The 18,290-nt window shown below is 37.3% G+C and overlaps 2 protein-coding genes across 6 annotated transcripts in view; one reads left to right on the top strand and one right to left on the bottom strand.

Annotated features, from left to right (window-relative positions):
* Positions 1 to 18,290, top strand: part of Spata1 (spermatogenesis associated 1) — a 69,798-nt gene that overhangs the window by 38,557 nt on the left and 12,951 nt on the right. For 2 of the 5 annotated variants that reach the window (XM_042680404.1, XM_042680412.1), the window contains exon 14: positions 2,953 to 3,017. In XM_042680404.1, the coding sequence (XP_042536338.1) occupies positions 2,953 to 2,975 (23 nt within the window). In that variant the 3' untranslated portion in view covers positions 2,976 to 3,017. Of the gene's footprint in view, positions 1 to 2,952; positions 3,018 to 4,344; positions 4,528 to 9,955; positions 10,043 to 15,395; positions 15,931 to 18,290 lie in introns of those variants that run through there. The other 3 variants (XM_042680389.1, XM_042680382.1, XM_042680397.1) reach the window with 3 other exon arrangements.
* Positions 1,742 to 17,487, bottom strand: Ctbs (chitobiase). The gene is made up of 7 exons (XM_042680424.1): positions 17,302 to 17,487; positions 13,981 to 14,119; positions 13,127 to 13,335; positions 9,936 to 10,107; positions 7,625 to 7,722; positions 7,151 to 7,312; positions 1,742 to 2,068 (listed from the first exon to the last, which is right to left on the bottom strand). The coding sequence occupies exons 1-7, from the start codon at positions 17,422 to 17,424 to the stop codon at positions 1,877 to 1,879; spliced, it is 1,095 nt and encodes a 364-aa protein (XP_042536358.1). The 5' UTR covers positions 17,425 to 17,487; the 3' UTR covers positions 1,742 to 1,876.

Raw genomic sequence — 18,290 nt, 5'->3', positions numbered from 1 at the left:
TTATATAATCTGTGTGGAATACATATATATATAGACTTAATTACATATTTATAAAAGATATATGTATATATGTGTGCATGTGTGTGTGTGAGTATATGTATGTCTGTGCCAGTCCTGCGGCCTGAATGCAGGGATGATGTCCATAAGCTATTTTGCTCAAGCCTAGTGCTCTATCACTTAAGTCACAACTATACTCTAGCTTGTTTGGTGGTTGAGATAAGAGACTCATGGACTTCCTTGCCTGAGCTGGCTTTGAGCCACAGTCCTCAGATCTTAGCCTCCTGAGTAGGTAGGATTTTACAGGAGTGAGCCACTAGTACCTAGCTGCTCACTATATTTTGAGTAAAACTAATTTTATATAAATTATGATAGAAATTGTTATCTAAGAATTGAATTTCTATTATATGTTATAAATATAAAGATAATTTTAAAATGCAAAGAGATTGTTTTAGAAATTTAATTCAATAAATACCAAGGAAATCGTTCACTTTGTAGTCATATATAATATATAAACAGAAACTAACAGATGATTGAAACAGTATTTATTCCAATATTAAGGAGGTTATACAGAGAAGACAGGATTTATTTAGAGAGCAAGGATGCAAATTGTTTGTCTACATATTTTTAATCTGTATGTCTTAATAGACTTCTCTTTTAGAAAAATTATTTGCACAAAATTAATCATTTAGAAAAATTAGAATAGCTGAGAAAATACTATCTTTACATAATTAAAAGTAAATATATAGCTATAGAAAAAGAAAAATTTAGCTATGAAAAGCTACCTAAGAAATGGTTATACAGTTGTTCACAAATAAATGAATATTTGGGTAACTAGGAGTATAAATAACATTGAAAAAAACAAGTTCAACACAAACGTATTCCTATTGCAAAAAGCTTTACATGTAAACCTCATAAAATAACTTGGAAAATATGAGGTAGCTCTAATTTACAAATTCAGAATATTACTAAATTATCTTCTTCAATAAATCTGATCTTTTGCATTCCTTTTCCACCTCACTCTCTCAATGTCTTGCGGTGTAAATGACTGCAGGACGCACTCAGAATGCGAGTACATACTATAAGGAGTCAGAAAGCCAAACTATTTTCACCAGTTAGATGATGTAAAGATGTAAAATTCCAGGTTTCAAATGTAAGATTTATTGTGAAAGAAAGTACAAAAAACTCACTTCTCAATTTTACTTCAAACTATACATATTCTTTTTATTAGTACATTTTTTTGGGGGGGGGATCCGGTCATGGGGCCTGAACTCTGGGCCTGGGCGCTGTCCCTCAGCTCTTCAGCTCAAGGCTAGCGCTCTACCACTTGAGCCACAGTGCCACTTCCAGCTTTTTTCTTTTTGTGTATGTGGTGCTGAGGAATCGAACCCAGGGCCTCAGGCATGCAAGGCAAGCGCTCTACCACTGAGCCACCTTCCCAGCCCTATTAGTACATATTAATTGTACAAAATGAGTGTCATTATGACATGTTTATACATATGGACCTTTGATCATATTCACCACTCCATTTCCGTGACATCTCCAGATTCACATTTTTTATGAGTATGTCTGATATCAAGGGAAACGTTAGCATAGTAATTTTAGAAAGTGTTCCTATTTGTATTATAATGTTAGAACACAGAAGAATATTTATATAGTAAGTTGATATATTTCTTACCATATCTTCCTGGATACTTAAAAGGTGTAGTTTCTGAACTCAAAGTAGTTCTTATTTTTTATTTAGTTTTGAGTATACTAATAACTAAAGTTACAGCAACATGGCCAAAGTGTACACATTTTTTTCTCTTGAAGAATTTAGGTCTTTGATACAGAACATTTTTGTAAATCTTAGTAGTTAAACGAAAGATGTTCATCTCTGTCATAGCTTTGGCTTTAAGGCTTTCCACATTTCTTCAGTTTGCTGTTTGGCGACAGTATCTTTAGAGTAGTCAAGAGCGTTTGCATTCCACATACCAATGCCCCGTAAGTCATGGTTTTGGATATATGCTGCCTTTAAAGAAATGCTTTGAGGGTTATCATACCATACTTGATGAAAATGGCCAGCAGGATCCTATACAAGAAAATTAAAATGGAAATTTAAAGTATTCAGTACAGTGAGGAAAGAAAGTCCTTCCATCCTATGATTCAGGAAGGATTCAGAAAAGATCCTATGATTCAAGAAAGTATTCTATGATTCAGAAAGGATCCTATGATTCAGAAAGGCTGGGTGCCAGTGGCCCAGGCCTATAATCCTGACTACTCAGGGTGGTTCAAAGCCAGCCTGGGCAGGAAAATCCAAGAGATGTATCTCCACTTAATTAGCAAAAAGCCAGAACTGGAGCTATGGCTCGAATGGCAGAGCACTAGCCTTGAGTGAAAAAGCTATCACTTAGGCCCTGAGTTGAAGCACCTGTATCATCACGTACACACGTACCACACAAAAGATTCAAGGAAATAATTAATGCTCACTGGCTAGCACTCTGTCACCTGAGTCATGCCTACAATCCAAGGGAGAAGCATTTTTTTAATGTCAGTACTGGAATTTGAACTCAGGGCCTGAGCATTGTCATTTAGCTTTTGTACCCAAAGTAGCACTCCACTACTTGAGCCACAGCTCCACTTCTTCTAGTATATTCTATTTAAGTTCCTTCTCATGTCCTAAGATTCTTTCCGTGATATTATCTAAAGATTAGCAACCAAATGCACATCAGAATCACTGTAGACCTTTTAAAAGTACAGATTCCTTTGCTCCATACCACGTTAAACCTTAGGGTTGATGCTGGGTGTGTGTGTGTGTGTGTTTGTGTGTGTGTGTGTGTGTGTGTGTGTGTGTGTGTGTGTGTATGTGTGAATGTTGTGTTTTAATGTTAGGTGATTCTGAAATGCAATGAAATTTAGGAATCACTATGGTGATCCACTAAAACCAGCTTATACAGTGTTTTGTATTTTCTACAGTTCCTGGAAGTGTGCCTAGCTAGGAGCTTCAGGAATGATTTTTATCTATGATGAATCAGCCAAAGGTAATGGGAATGGGGGAGGAAAGAATCTCATTTTGTCAGTCTTACAAAATTGATTCTTTTTAAAAGACTATTACAAGTGATTCCATCAGTGACTTTAGAACCATAAACTAGATAATGCTTTAGAACCATAAACTAGATAATGGTACCTTCTACCCTATAAAACCTCCTCTCCAGACAAGAGATAAAAGACAACCAGGGTCTGGTGGCTCACACCTGTAATCCTTTCAACTCAGGAGACTGAGATCTGAGGATGAAGGTTTAAAGCCAGCCCAAGCAAGAAAGTCTGTGAGACTCTTATCTCCAGTTAGCCACCAAAATGCCAAAAGGATCAAAATATACCAAGACCAAAGTGGATCTGTGGCTAAAGTTGTAGAGTGCTAGCCTTAAGCAAAAAAAAGCTCAGGGACAGTGCCCAGGCCCTGAGTTCAAGTGCCAGAATCAACAACCTACCTTCAATAAAGGTAAGTAAGTAGGTAGATAGGTAGGTAGGAAGGTAGGCAGGTAGGTAGGCAGGTAGGTAAGAAGGAAGGAAAGAAGGAGGGAGGGAGGAAGGAAGGAAGGAAGGAAGGAAAGGAAGGAAGGAAGGAAGGAAGGAAGGAAGGAAGGAAGGAAGGAAGGAAGGAAGGAAGGAAGGAAGGAAAAAAAGAAGACTATGACTAAAGACAATTTTCTGATTTTATATACATTTGAGACTACTGAAGGACAACACTAAATGAATGCCAGTAATATATTGTATTGGACTTACTAGATTTTGAACTCAAGGCTTCATGCTTGCTATGCAGGCACTCTCCTGCTTGAGCCATGCATCCAGCCCAAATGCAAGTAATGTTTAATGGTAGAACTTGGTAAATAAACTGTGGTATATTTTAGTATGGTAGATTCCTTATATTCAAGAATATCTCATTTAAAAAACAATCTCATTTTATATCTTGTACCCCATTCTCTTTTTTTGGTTTGGTTTGTGATTTATTTAGGCCAGGCTGACTTCAAACTCCATCCTGCTGTGTTAGCCTTTCAAGGGTTAGAATTAGACAAGTCACTACCACCACACCCAGTTGTTATCCCATCCTTTAACATTTTTAGATGAAACCATGCATAATGCTCTAGGCATTTGTCAATTTTGACTAAAGGGAAACTTGTAAAGTCTGTAAATAATATGAAAGATTTTTGAAGATTCAAAGGCAAACTCAAAAGTATACCCATTTTGAATATGCCATCATTCTAGCCAATAACTGGACATTTTTAATATTGTTAAGTGTCTCAAAATAGGGAATGATCAAACAGTAAATTGGTTGATTTAAGCATTATTAAAATATATGCTTTCCAGAACATTGAGTTCAAGATGAAACTGCTATTGCTGAAGCAGAATGAATCTCTTCAAACAAAATGGAAACTGGATTTTTTACTACTACATAATGAATAAAAAAAAGAAATGTAGCATTTATAAACGAGACTCTTTTCTAAAGTGCCATTAAATGGCCTCCAATGCTCACTAGAATGTTTTCTTAATTCTTTGACCTCAGAGAATATGTTCTGGTTAGACTATATTTACCAAAACACAGTTAGATAGAAGGAGTACAATCTAGTGTTTGAAAGTATAAAACGATAAGTATATAGTTCACAAAAACCTACTATGGGAAGTGGCACTGTAGCTCAAGTGGTAGAGCGCTCGCCTTGAGCTGAAGAGCTGAGGGACAGCACCCAGGCCCAGAGTTCAAGCCCCACGACCGACCAAAAAAAAAAAAACCTACTATGTATTTTATGAAGATTTAGAGGACAGAAGCTCAGAGGTGCCATACATAAATAAGTCATGAAAGAGAAAAAGGCTAATTCAGTGCATGTTGTATGCATGGGTTGAAATATCACATTAAACTCCATTAATATGTACAATTAATACATTAATCAAAAACATTTTTAAATGGACATGTGTCTAAGAAATTAAATATACACACTTAATGTACACACTTAATAGAAACTAAAAGGTTGTGGTTATCAGAGGCCATAGGTGGGTGAATGTGTTATTGGCCAAAGGACACAGTACTTCAGATAAATACAAGAAATAAGTTCAAGGGATCATTTGTACATCATCATGACTACTGTTAACAGCAATGAACTACAGATGATAATTGCTGAAATTTTAAGTAAGCTCACCATAAAAGTATGTGAAGTAATGTGTGTCAGCAGTTTGATTTAACCATTATTCCAGTGTATGCATATAAAAAACATTTGTACACTGTAAACATATATATACATATATATACATATATATACATATATAAACATATATACATATATATACATATATATACATATATAAATTTTTCTTGTTCATTAAAAGTCTTTAGAAAAAATATATTCCTGCATCTTATAACTAATTAAAGAAAATAAGTCAGGGATAAGAAAAACCAGCGTATTGAAGTATAGACTATCATTTCATCTTATTACATATTATAAATATAACTATAGTAATTATGTTTTAAATTAAATGTAATTGAGTATCAAAGTTGTTATAAATTATACTCATGAAACACTATTCCCCTGTGTGTTTCAGAGATAGCTATGAAATTGGGGGTTCCATGTTAAATAATTAAGTGGCTTTATATATTATAGCACTTCTTAAATCCTTTAACAACTTAGAAATCTCTAAGACATATGGTATACAGTGTTTTCTAAATATATTTGACCATGGAATGTATGTGTGCATGTATATGTGCGTGTTTGTATGTGTGTATAATATTAACAATTCTCAGAAAAGAGGATCCTAATTTAACTAATAGGGTTATAATTTTGAATCTGAAGTTTGGAAGGCTTGACATATATATATATATATATATATATATATCTTATATAAGCTTAACATATATATCCTATGTAATTGATACACAGGCTCTATGTGTATATTAATTCTAATTTATTCTATATAGTGTGTTGGTTGCCATATTTTATAAATGAGTATCAGATAATAAGTCAGAAACATTTATCTTGACCAGGTATCAGTGGCTTATGCCTACAATCCTTCATACTGAGGAGGCTGAGATCTGAGGATCTTGGTTCAAAATCAGTCTGAGCAAAAAAGTCCATGAGCCTCTGTCTCCAATTTTCCATCAAAAATTGCTGGATTCACCAAGCACCAGTAGCTTATGCCTGTAATTTTAGCGAGGATCACAGGTTGAAGCCAGCTGGGACGAATAAATCTATCTCCAGGTTACCAGCAAAAACTTAGAACAGGAAGAATGCCATCCATGAGTGAAAAAGCTGAGAACATGAGGCCCTGAGTTCAATCCCGGATTCTGGCGCATACACACACACACACTAGAAATCTTTCCAGCATTAACTTATAGCATTTTAAGACTTCTTTTAAAGGAATATAATGTAACATGCTCTGATTATTTGTACTTCAATCTTTAAGACTTGAAAATGTTTTTATGCTAAATGTTAATTTTGAGAATCAAACATTTCTTTGTCTATCTGGTATAGCATTTTAGTATTCAAAACTATAGCAATACAGTATTCAAATATTACCTGTCACAATCACTAATAGTTTACTGTATTTCTTCAAGCTTCCTTCTATATATTTTCCCCCACAAGACCAGAAGTCCAACTCAGTATCTGATGCTTTCACTCACTGACTGTATTCTACCACCTAAGCCATTTAATATTACATATAATCTTTAACATTACATATAAGTTATTTTAATAATTAATTTGAAAGGTAACAAGTTTTGCCTTGTAAAGCCTATGATGGTATTTCCTCTCAGCCTTATTCTGCCCTGAGTCTCATCAGAAGCTTTAGACTACTTTGAAATGGAGTCATTTAGAACTAGTAACCTATGTTTGGCCTAAAGACCTTTCAAAAGATGACATCTTAACTGTCAACTATTGGGAAAGATCTGTTTATGATATGCATATTTTTATATTTCATCTAAAATGAAGTGGCCCAAGAAGGATGTTGTATTATTAGCACAACTTGAATTGTTCCCCAGGAAACTAGAGTTCTTGATGACATACATTCATAGACAAGTTTACTCATGTTAACAGCAGAGACAGAGATTCCTAATACCAAATATTTAGTTATAAAATATACAGTTATGGAAACTAAGACAATATATCTTCCAAGTCTGTCAAAGACTTACTTTATAGTTATAGTAAGGAGCCTGTTGATCTTTATTCCATTGACTTCCAGAAAAAGAACTATTTATTTGCTTCATGATGGTTTTATAGGGCACCTGACGTCCTGCGGCATCACTACAAGGAGCCCCCCGGAAAGGGACTTTTGCAATGGTACAAATGTGCTCCTAGGAAAAAAAATGTTTGTAAAGTAGACTATCAAGTAACTCTTAAGACCCAAACAGAAGAAAAATTAAAACCCATAGTTAGAAATTAAATAAAAGCTACCAATAAACAAACTATCTCTAAAGAATAAAAGTTAAATAATTCCTAACTGAAAAAAAGGTATAACATTCAGAAGCACCTATGGGACTAAATAATTAAAAACAAATATTTAGTCTCAACTTGTATTTCAAAATTTTTATATAAATTGGTTATATAGTCATAGAGATACAAAATATATAATTGTGGGAAATTAAATACAAACAACCTCTTCTTACCTCAGATAGATTCAAGCAGGTATAATCATAACCATACCAGGGAACACCCATTACAAGTTTCTTAGGGTTAATGCCCATCTTGATGTAGTCATTATATCCTAGTCAGAGGGATAGAAAAAAACTTAGCTTACCCTTCCTATATCTATAAATGCATTCATACAAATTATGCAACCGTTCGGAATTTTGCTTTGTAAACACAGGTACACTTATGCAAAATTCCAATTGTGTTTCTCTACTATGATATTATAAAAGTCAAGACTGAAGAATTATAACTCCTGCTGGGAGTGTGGCTTGGTAGTAAATGTGAATGCCTAGCACATTTGATGCCCTGGGTTCAACCCACAGCATTTTGTGAGAATGAATGAATGAATGAAAAAATTCAGTTTATTACATCTTTATTTCTAAACGATTTCTTTTGAGTAAGATAAAACATCCAAAACAATTCTGATCATATTAAAACAAAATTCAGAAAATACAACTCTAGGGCTGGGAAGGTGGCTCAGTGGTAGAGCGCTTGCCTTGCATGCATGAGGCCCTGCGTTTGATTCCTCAGCACCACATAAGCAAAAAGAAAAAAGCCGAAAGTGGCGCTGTGGCTCAAGTGATAGAGTGCTAGCCTTGAGCTGAAGAGCTGAGGGACAGCACCCAGGCCCAGAGTTCAGGCCCCGGGACCGGACCCAAAAAAAAAAAAAAAAAAATACAACTCTAGAAAGAATGGCATCTTGATCTCATCAATAAGCTATAAAGATGATACATTTGTTTTATTAGATTCTAAAGTTTCAAACAAGTTCTATAAATCATATACTTCTTGGCAGCAATGCACTCAAAATTTCCAATTGAAAGCATAAGTGCCCCATGTTTTACAAATATCACAGAAGTATCCTAATGATAGAGTTGTAGGAAACAAAAAGAAAGATGAATAAATGCTAGACCTACCAATCCTTTTCCTGTCCAGTGCTGAAAACATGTTTTCCTACCATGAAATATTCCTTGACTATCCAGAGTGTTGAATTAAATAAGTTTATTGTTTTTCAGAGCCTTTAATGTTACTTGCTCTGTTAAATATTTAAAAATAGGGATGGAGAATGCTTCATTTCCAAGCATATGTGAAAATTAACATGTTATTTACAGTGTACAATATCTTTTCCATTGGGTGATACAGAGTTGGGATTCCTGAATTAAATAATTGCTTTATAATTATAAAGTTGTTATAAGTTATGATGTTTCCGAATTTCAACAGAATATGTTTATGACCAGACTAATGTATCCAAACAATTAGGATATGATGAAAAATGAGGCCAGATTCTAACATTTCAATTTCTATATGAAAAAGAAAAAATATTTACATATCAAAAGTAACTGCTCTAGAAATTTCATCTAAGTTCAAAAGCCAGCAAACCATCTTTTATTCAATTGGTGGGAAATAACCCAATATGAATTTATTCTTTTTTCCAATACTGGGGTTTGAACTCAGATCTTCCCATTTGCTATTCTTTGTGCTTTAGTTTACTTTTCAGAGTCACATTTTTGCCCAGAGTTGACCTTAGACTGAAAACTTCCTACCTATGCCTCCTGAGCTAACCCAAATTTTGTAGAGAAAAATACAAAGACCAAATCATATGAATGGGAGGTCATTGGTATTCTCAGTTCTAATAGTAATACAATATTTAATATGTTGCAAATACTAATATTGAATAATATAAAGTTGCTGGGCAGGATGGTGCACATTTGTAATTCTAACATTTGAGATGTTAAAATAGAATCAAGAGAGACCATACTAGACTGCGTAGTGAGAACTTGTCTCAAAATCAAACACAAAACACATACACACACACATCAAAATAACAAAAAGATAAAGCCAATTCTGTTCATCTGTGGTTGGTACTCATAATTATCTTTTCTCTTAAACTAAGGATTATTTTAACAAAAACATTCTGTCAGAGTCTAGATAAATATCTTCCTTAGGTGACTGCATGGCAAAAATGTTAGACTTGAAGTTAGAGTCCCAATATATAATACTTAATAGTTGTATAACCATCTATAATAGAGGGTTAGTAACCATCTATAATAGAGGGTTAGTGATATTAGTGATAATATAGCTATCTCACAAGGTTATTACAAGAATTAAGTGAAAACTTCAAAGTTTTAAAACATTTTGTAACTATTAAAGCCCTCCAAACAAGTGACTTTTACGTTTCAAGCATGCTTTACATATATAAAGGATATGCAAATAATTTAGGAGTATTAAAAGATACCTAATGTCTGCAGTTGTGGAGTTAATATAACTAATGATCATTCTGTAGATTCTTACCAGTTAATGTCTGATTATAGGGAGCATTGGCTGCTGCAACACATTCTGACCAGACCTGACTTTGTTCATCATAAGACATCACAAAAAGAAAGTCACAAGCATCTGCAATTCCAGTATAATTATAGCATCTTCTGTCTATGTTTTTTGGAGACCAAGCTACATCAAAGGTTACCTTTGAGAAACATAATATGTCACATAATATAATCAAACATGCATATAATAGCAGATGTTTTTATTATGTATTTTCTTGCTTCATACTACAATAGGAAAAAAGAACTGCTTACAGTGCATGAATTTAAGATTTGACACTAAGAAATATATTTTTGACATCAGACTGGCCTATATGTGTGTATTTGGATGTACAATTTCCGGGAGCAGGACATTATACAGAAAAGGAGTTTTACACTCAATTATCTTCAGACCCTGGACTAGTAGTTCAGCTGATTAAGATAAGCAGGTTTAATGGCAAATGAAAAATAAAGACGCACTAAAAAATACAAATATAAAAGTTATTAAAAGTAGCTGCCCGTCAAGTTGACACAACCTGGCTATAGTGTGAGTACCTGATTCACAATCATATTTCATGGCTTTGGTCTAATATTACAGTTAGAGAACTGTAGAGTTTTATGGTGCACAGTTACAAGCTTTTCAACTCAAAATGCTGAAAACACTCTTATTTTATGGAAATATTCTAATAAAACTTAAGTGACATATTATCTTTCAAATGAATGGTGACCAAGCATTCAGTAAGCCAAAGCTTCTTCAAAATATCTGTTTAGTGCTTTAACTAAATATTACTACACATTATTTTAATGTATGGAAGAAATACTTTAAAATCTCAAAATTCTTTTAGTTAATATAATAAAAATTTGAGACACTTGAAGTAAAATTTTTATAATTGGCTAGTTTATCTTAGCAAAACTCTTTCGAGACTTTCTCAAAGTTCTCTTTATACTTCTTCAGGTATTACTTAAAAATAAGGCTACAAACCTTTCTTAGTTCTACACTAAAATAGGTTATAATATGAAATTTGTACATATTGGTCCCATCTGTCATTGTCTACAATTTAAAACAGAAGCTGTATTATAGTAATAGGAAAAATAAATGACTACCTCAAGCAGAGTTTCAACTATATTTTGTTATTCCATTTCAATTCCATTTTGTTATTCCATCCCTATTTCCTGAATACTAAGACTATCTTCCTGTCATAGTTGATCTTATATTAATGAGAAAGTAGCATATTATCTCATATTAGACAAGAAATCAAAGACTTAGATTATAGTCATGGCTTGATTCTAGTCTTAGTCTTGGCTTAGATTCTAGTCTTAATGAAGTTTTTTTAAATGCTCTTTTTATTTATTTATTTGGTAGTACTAGGGTTTAAACTCAAAAACTGGCACTCCCTTACCCAGTATCCCAGTATCATGCCTATAATCCTAGTTACTCAGAAAGCTGCTATCTAAGGATTGTGGCTCAAAGCCAGCGGCAGACAAATCCAAAGATTCTTATTTCCAGCTAACCAGCAAAAAAGCCAGAACTGGGGATATGACTCGTGGTTCAGGGTCAGCTATGAACAAAACAGCAGAGTAAGAGCTTAAGGCCCTGAGTTCAAGCCCCAGTGTTAGAACAACAACAACAAAAAAAACCACAAAAACATAACCCCCCCCACACACACACAAACACAGAGGAAACAAAAGAGTATACTCCAGATATTCTAGGTCTTTTACAATCTGTCCTACATTTGCAATTGTTCCTTCCACTGATTAACCTAATATAAGCTTGGCATAGTTGTCTAAATTGTTTCACTCACCCTCAAATATGGAAATAGATATTCCTTCTCAAGGTCTCTTTATCTTGTCCTTGGAACTGGAAAATAGGCTGTTTTCCACATACCAATTCTAGCCTACTAGTAACAACTAGCTAAAAATCAAAAGAAAATTTTCTGAGATCAAAACTTGTGAAGAGAAGGGCAAAGTACATTGAATGTCAGGTCTTGCTATTCTTCATCTGTGGTGTCTTCATCTGAAAAGGTGAATTCCATAGTGACAGACCTCCCTACTCACCTAATCATATGTCCTTATGTCATTCTTATATTCTACCTACAGTTCTAAAATATATATGAACAACATACTGGAAACTGAAAATGCAGGTCTCTAGGCTCTATCCCACTCACTCAATCGATGTTGCTGAGTTTTACACAAGCACAGTCAGCTGATTGTGAGACTGGGTTAAGAATAGCGGCATTAGCTGGTTGCTAATGCTTGTAATCCTACTACTCAGGAAGCTGAGATCTGAGGACTACAGTTCAAAACCTGCCCAAGCAGGGAAGTCCATGAGACACTTTTTTTTTTTTGGGGGGGGGGGGGGGGGTCCGGTCGTGGGGCCTGAACTCTGGGCCTGGGCGCTGTCCCTCAGCTCTTCAACTCAAGGCTAGTGCTCTACCACTTGAGCCACAGCGCCACTTCCAGCTTTTTTCTTTTTGCTTATGTGGTGCTGAGGAATCAAACTCAGGGCCTTATGCATGCAAGGCAAGCACTCTACCACTGAGCCACCTTCCCAGCCCACTGGAAGTGGAGTTATGGCTCAAAGTAGGAGACCACTAGCTGTGTGTGTGTGTGTGTGTGTGTGTGTGTGTGTGTGTGTGTGTGTGTGTGTGTGTGTGTGTGTGTGTGTGTGTGTGTGTGTGTGTGTGTGTGTGTGTGTGTGTGTGTGTGTGTGTGTGTATACAATGGATTAAACTTTTTTTTCTGTTACTACTTGGGATTGAACTAAGGGCCTTGTGTTTGCTAGGCAAACATTCTTTATCACTTGAGCCATGCTTCAAGTCCATTTTATTCTTAGTTTTTCAGATAGGGTCTCAAAGTCTTGCCCAGACTAGCCTTGGATTGGGATCCTCATAGCTCTACTTTCTAATTACTGTGATTACAGGTAGGCACCCACCATGTCCAAGTATTTAATACTGATAACCCCGCTTTCAAGGAAAGTAGGTGAACAATCCTAGTGTTTTATTTTTAGGTGAACAGAGTACAGACTTAGGACCATAAAATTACTTAAATAAGCATCAAAAGAGCAAAATAATGTTTAATGAATACATGCTGAAATCTTTGGTTACTATAAACTAGAATCAGATCTTCATAATCCATTTTGATATGGAAAAAATAGAGTTTTAAAAGAAAATGAGTGTTTTTTACCTGTGATCCCTCAATCTCACGATGGAAAGAGTCTGTGGTTTCTTTGACTAAAGCTGTTAATGCATCATATTCAGGTGATGAACAATTAACTTCTTGCTCTATGTCTAGATTAATTCCATCCATATACTGAGTTTTGGCCAATTTAACTTTCTGAGTTATCCAGGATGCTCTGAAAGTGGGATCAACAATATCCTTTAGGGATACATCTCCTGTGGATGAAATACATATCATCTGAACATATGCTTTTCAGTTAAATGCCATTTCTTTGTCACATTTCCAAAGACACCATGTCTTCAACGATAATAATGTCATTATTTTTGCAATACTAAGCCTCCAGGTTTTCCAAGTAAAGAAATATTATACCAAATAATAGAAAGACATTGCTCACTAATCTCCAAAGTAACTATTAATGATAAAAATATAAATTAGAAGCAGAAATTGATAAAGGTCTGCATGCCAATTAGTCACATTTTGTTCAAGCCAAACATAATTCTTTAAAATTATCCCTGATTTATGTAACTGTAACCCCTCTATACATCACCTTTATAATAACAATTAAAAATATATCTCTTTGTAAAATGAATTTTTTAGTATTTAAGAGATATTACTTAAGAAGCATTTAAAATGGGTGCCAGTGGCTCACGCCTGTAATCCTAGCTACTCAGGAGGCTAAGATCTGAGGATCGCGATTCAAAGCCAGCCCAGGCAGGACAGCACCCAAGCCCAGAGTTCAAGCCCCACGACAAAAAAAAAAAAAAAGAAGCATTTAAAAAAAGACTTCTAAGTCAAGGACTATAGCAATGATGCAGGTAAATTTATCAGGTTGCTGATCCATATATCTGACAAGAACATACCTTTTAGCACTATTCTGGCTCCTTTTGAATGAGCATAGCACATCAATTCCGCGTCGTATTTCCCAAAAGCTGCCACAGTTGTAATCTGTGACCAATCATAAGATTTCCAAGTTTTCTGTCCAACATCAAATACAAAGACCTGCCAGAACAACAGGGCAAAGAACCATCACCTAAATTCATATACTGCAAACCATCTGAATAAAGTTGCCACCAGCATATGCCAGGCACTTATGGTGAGTTCTGTTAGGGGTCTCAATTTAATTAGTAAGAGGAATAATTAGCCCTGCGAAGTGGGGAAGGATGGACCAAGAAGAAATCATTGCAATTGCCAAGGCATGAAAGCAGAGTGTATATAGTTTTATAAATATTTAGTATGGCCAACATGTACATATTTAGAATGGAATTTGGAGAGCACAAGAAGTACCATAGTGGTAAGTAGGGATTAAGTTATAAAAAGCCTTTATTCTGAAAGAAAAGGAGAGAACAAAAGCATTTTTTTTTTAAGAAAAAGGTATGCATTTGGAAAAATCCCTTCAACTGAAGTGGGAAATGGATTAAAGATGGACCACAACTGGAGTCAGAATAGGGGAATTGTTGGATAAATCCAAGGAAGAAACAATGATGATTTCAAGTAAAACTGGAGTGTAAGAGTGTAAGTGACTAGATTTGAGGAAGTCCTAAGGAGGTAACAGAGCTTTGTTACTACTTAAGACAAGAGAAAGAAGTTTGGTAATATTCAAGTTTCTAGCAGTTCCAGCTAGAGTTCAGTCTAATTCTAAAACAGTTGATGTTACCCTTCTCTAGCAGTTTTTTCCCATAGATAATTCTAGAAGCATACAAGGGTCATATATAATTCTTCTATCCTGGGGCTATTTATATTGATTTGGCAAATATTTTTGAATTCCAGTCATATAGGAGTATTTTGCTAGCACTAAGAACAGAGAGGTAAACAGGAGAGGTAATAAAGGCACAGTAATCCTGATTGTGTGTGGAACCATAAAACAAGTTATGTGGTGACAAGATTCAGTGGTATTGCATAGACCATGGATTTATCTTAGGATCCATGGAACTCCATAAGCAGGAATGAGGTATAAGATTTGTATTGAAAAGACAGACATGAGGGCTGGGAATGTGGCTTAGTGGTAGAGTGCTTGTCTAGCAAGCATAAAGCTCTGGGTTGATACCTCAGTAACACATAAACAAAAAAAAAGCCAGAAGTGCCTCTGTGGCTCAAGTAGTGGAGTGCTAGTTCAGGGACAGTGCCCAGGCCCTGGGTTCAAGCCCCAGGACTGGCAAAAGAGAGAAAAAAAGACTTGAGGGAACCACTGTAAGAAGACTGGATGGAGATGAGGCAGTTTTAGCAGCCATTTCTGACTTTCCTTAATCTTACCCTCCTTCTTGTTCTTGCTTTTCAGAATTAACAAGGTAACTTACTTTTCTGCTATGCAACTGCCCAATGAAATAATTGCAGAATGGAAAATTGAATGTCCCACTGGATGCATATTTTATTAAACCTTACCACTTATTCCAATTTTAGTTCTGATAAGATTGAATTCGTTAAACCAGGTGCTAGTAGCTTACTCAAAAGGCTCAGATCTGAGAATCACAGTTCAAAGCCAACCCTGATAAAGTCCCTGGACTCGTTTCTAATCAACCACCCAAAAAAAGCCCGAACTGGAGCTATGGTTCAAGTAGTAGAATGTCAGCCTTGAGCAGAATAAACTAAGGGAAAGCACCCAGGCCAGTTTAAGACCCAGTACTGGCACAATAAAAATAATAAAGATTCAATCTGATTAATACTAGAAGCTTGTGATATCACTGAAACCTTAACTGGATGAACCAACTAAAAATATAAAGTGGAGTTGAAAGGTCTGGGTTCAATCCACAGCAAAATCCTCAAACATGTACCTGTGTATAAATGGAGATCACATAATCTAGTATTGAAAAATATACAGGAAAATCCAGTAAAGGACCCATTGCTATAACATGAGCATAATTTTGCTGCTTTGCATAATTGATTTTCGAAATAATCAAATACTCCTGTGTATTACAATAAATATTGTAGCACAGTGTACAACAATAAATTATTAAAACAGACAAGCAAACAAAATGATGAATTGGAAGGCCATTAGACTGAAAGCACCAATGCCTTGGGTTTTTAAAGAGCAAACTAATTTTAACAGGAAAGTGCAGTGTCAACTTTACTAGTCAGAATCACTCGCTTAAGTAGGGACTTTCCACCAGATTGTACCCAAATAAGCAAAACATATCTAGAGCCAGTCAAGTTACTTTGCTTTCACTTCTGAGTCTCTAATCAAACTTTATAAGTTTTTCTTTTAAAGTGACACTAGGTAGATTCTCTGAAACATTTAACTTTTTTTTTTTTTTTTGCTGATCCTGGGGCTTGAACTCCAGCCTGGACACTGTCCCTGAGCTTTTTTATTTTCGTTTATTTATTTTGCTCCAGGCTAGCACTCTGCCACTTGACTCACAACTCCACTTTTGGCTTTTTTTTTTGTACTTAATTGGAGCTAGGTTTACACGTGTCAGCCACCTGAGCCCAGCAATTAACCACTTTTATTTCTTCGAAAACAAGGCATACATACTTTTTTTTTCTTTTTTAAAGGACATCTCAATGTTCTTCCTTCAAAATTAATCTGCTGGATTAAGATCTAGGCCCTGCTCCTAGTCTACAAAGTATTTTTTCTTCAGACTGAACTTTGACTTTGTCCGATTTCTGCAAGTCATCAAACTGCAGTCAGGCTCTCTTAATATTGCTTTCAAAAGGGTATCTGGTTAATGTTACCCAAAGCTTTATAAACTGTTGTATTTGAAAAATTACTGAGGCCTATTTTTGCTAAGATGCCATAAAGGAAAGGAATAGGTAATATAGATCTATGTAGATCTATATTGCATGTATATGCTCTGGTGGCTCACGCCACCAGGAGGCTGAGATCTGAGGATCGCGGTTCAAAACCAGCCTTTGGCAGGAAAGGCCCTGAGACTAATCTCCAATTAGCCACCAGAAAACCGGAAGTGGCCCTGTGGCCCAGGGTAGTAGGAACAAGCCTTTCGCAAGAGAGCTCGGGGACGCCAACCAGGCCCATGGTTCTAAGGCTCAAGGCAGGCAGAACGCCAGTCCGGACGCCGGGCTCCTTCACAATGGGTCCCCACGGCTCGGGAAGGAGCTGGCGGGCTTCTGCGGCGCCGTGAGCGGGCGTCACGCAGCCCCGGAGCGCCCGCGAAGCGGAGGGCCCACGGCTCGGACTGACGCTCGAGTCGGCACCCACCGCTCCGCTCCCAGCCCCTCGGCGGCCTGACCTCGAAGTCGGGGCGGTGGCGGACCGGGCGGCAGAGCGCGGGCTCCGAGCACGGGCAGCGGGCCCCGGCCACCAGCGGCAGCGCCAGCAGGCGCCACCACGTAGCGAGCCCGGACGTGGACATGCCAGCACCGGCGGCGCGACCCCAGGCCTCCAACCGGGTCTGCAGGGCGGGCCAGAGCGCGGGTCCTCAGCGCGGCGGGGCGGGGCAGGAAGGGGCAGGGCAGGAGCACGCTCCCTTCTGGCGAGAGCCCGGCGCTCCGAGGGAGGGGCGGAGCCTGCTGCTCACTAGGGAGGGGGCGGAGCCTGCTGCTCAGAAGGGAGGGGGCGGAGCCTGATGCTCAGAAGGGAGGGGCGGAGCCTGATGCTCACTAGGGAGGGGGCGGAGCCTGCTGCTCACTAGGGAGGGGCGGAGCCTGCTGCTCACTAGGGAGGGGGCGGAGCCTTCCCCTGGGAGGGCGCCGCTCTGGCCAATCCGTGACGTGCGCGGAGCGTGGGTGAAGGTGGAAGACCTGGGGTCTCCGTCTCCCTTAGCTGCGACTCCCCGGACGCCCAGAAAGGAGGTGGTTAGCTTAGACAACTGTCATTCCTCCCAAGCGCCCTTGATCCCCCTCCGCCCTCCGAAGTCCTTGGCTCTGCGTCGTGATGCACACTCCTTGTGGAATCCCCACGCGCGAGAACAGGCGTCTGGGGGGGACAAACGATGCAGCTAGTTGACGTGGCCAGAAAGATGTGTATATTCCCTCTCATGGTGACTCTAATACAAGCATCGGATTTTGCTGCTTGCTTGTTTATGCTCCTGAAAAAAAGAAAAAACAACTGAAATTGGAAATGGGGTGACAACAAAATGCCAATAGCTAGAAAGCAAAAATCGAGTAAAGGAGAGCCGTTAGATTGCCACATTCTCTTTTCTTCCATCCTGGCTGAAGTTGGGAGATTCAATTCCCTGGGAAGAGTATTGATGTCTGGTGCAGATGTGATCACTACACC

This window comes from Dipodomys spectabilis, unplaced genomic scaffold, assembly GCF_019054845.1.
Source record: "Dipodomys spectabilis isolate Male_0828 unplaced genomic scaffold, ASM1905484v1 ptg000002l, whole genome shotgun sequence".
Classification (NCBI taxonomy): Eukaryota; Metazoa; Chordata; class Mammalia; order Rodentia; family Heteromyidae; genus Dipodomys; species Dipodomys spectabilis.
This window is presented reverse-complemented; position numbering and strand designations above follow the sequence as displayed.

Coding starts and splice junctions, on each gene's coding strand:
- Ctbs (XM_042680424.1), bottom strand. CDS start 17,424: ATGTCCACGTCCGGGCTCGCTACGTGGTGGCGCCTGCTGGCGCTGCCG. Junction 7,723..9,935: donor CTATAATCAGACATTAACTG/GTAAGAATCTAC, acceptor CCCTCTGACTAG/GATATAATGACTACATCAAG. Junction 7,313..7,624: donor CCTGCTTGAATCTATCTGAG/GTAAGAAGAGGT, acceptor TTTTTTTCCTAG/GAGCACATTTGTACCATTGC.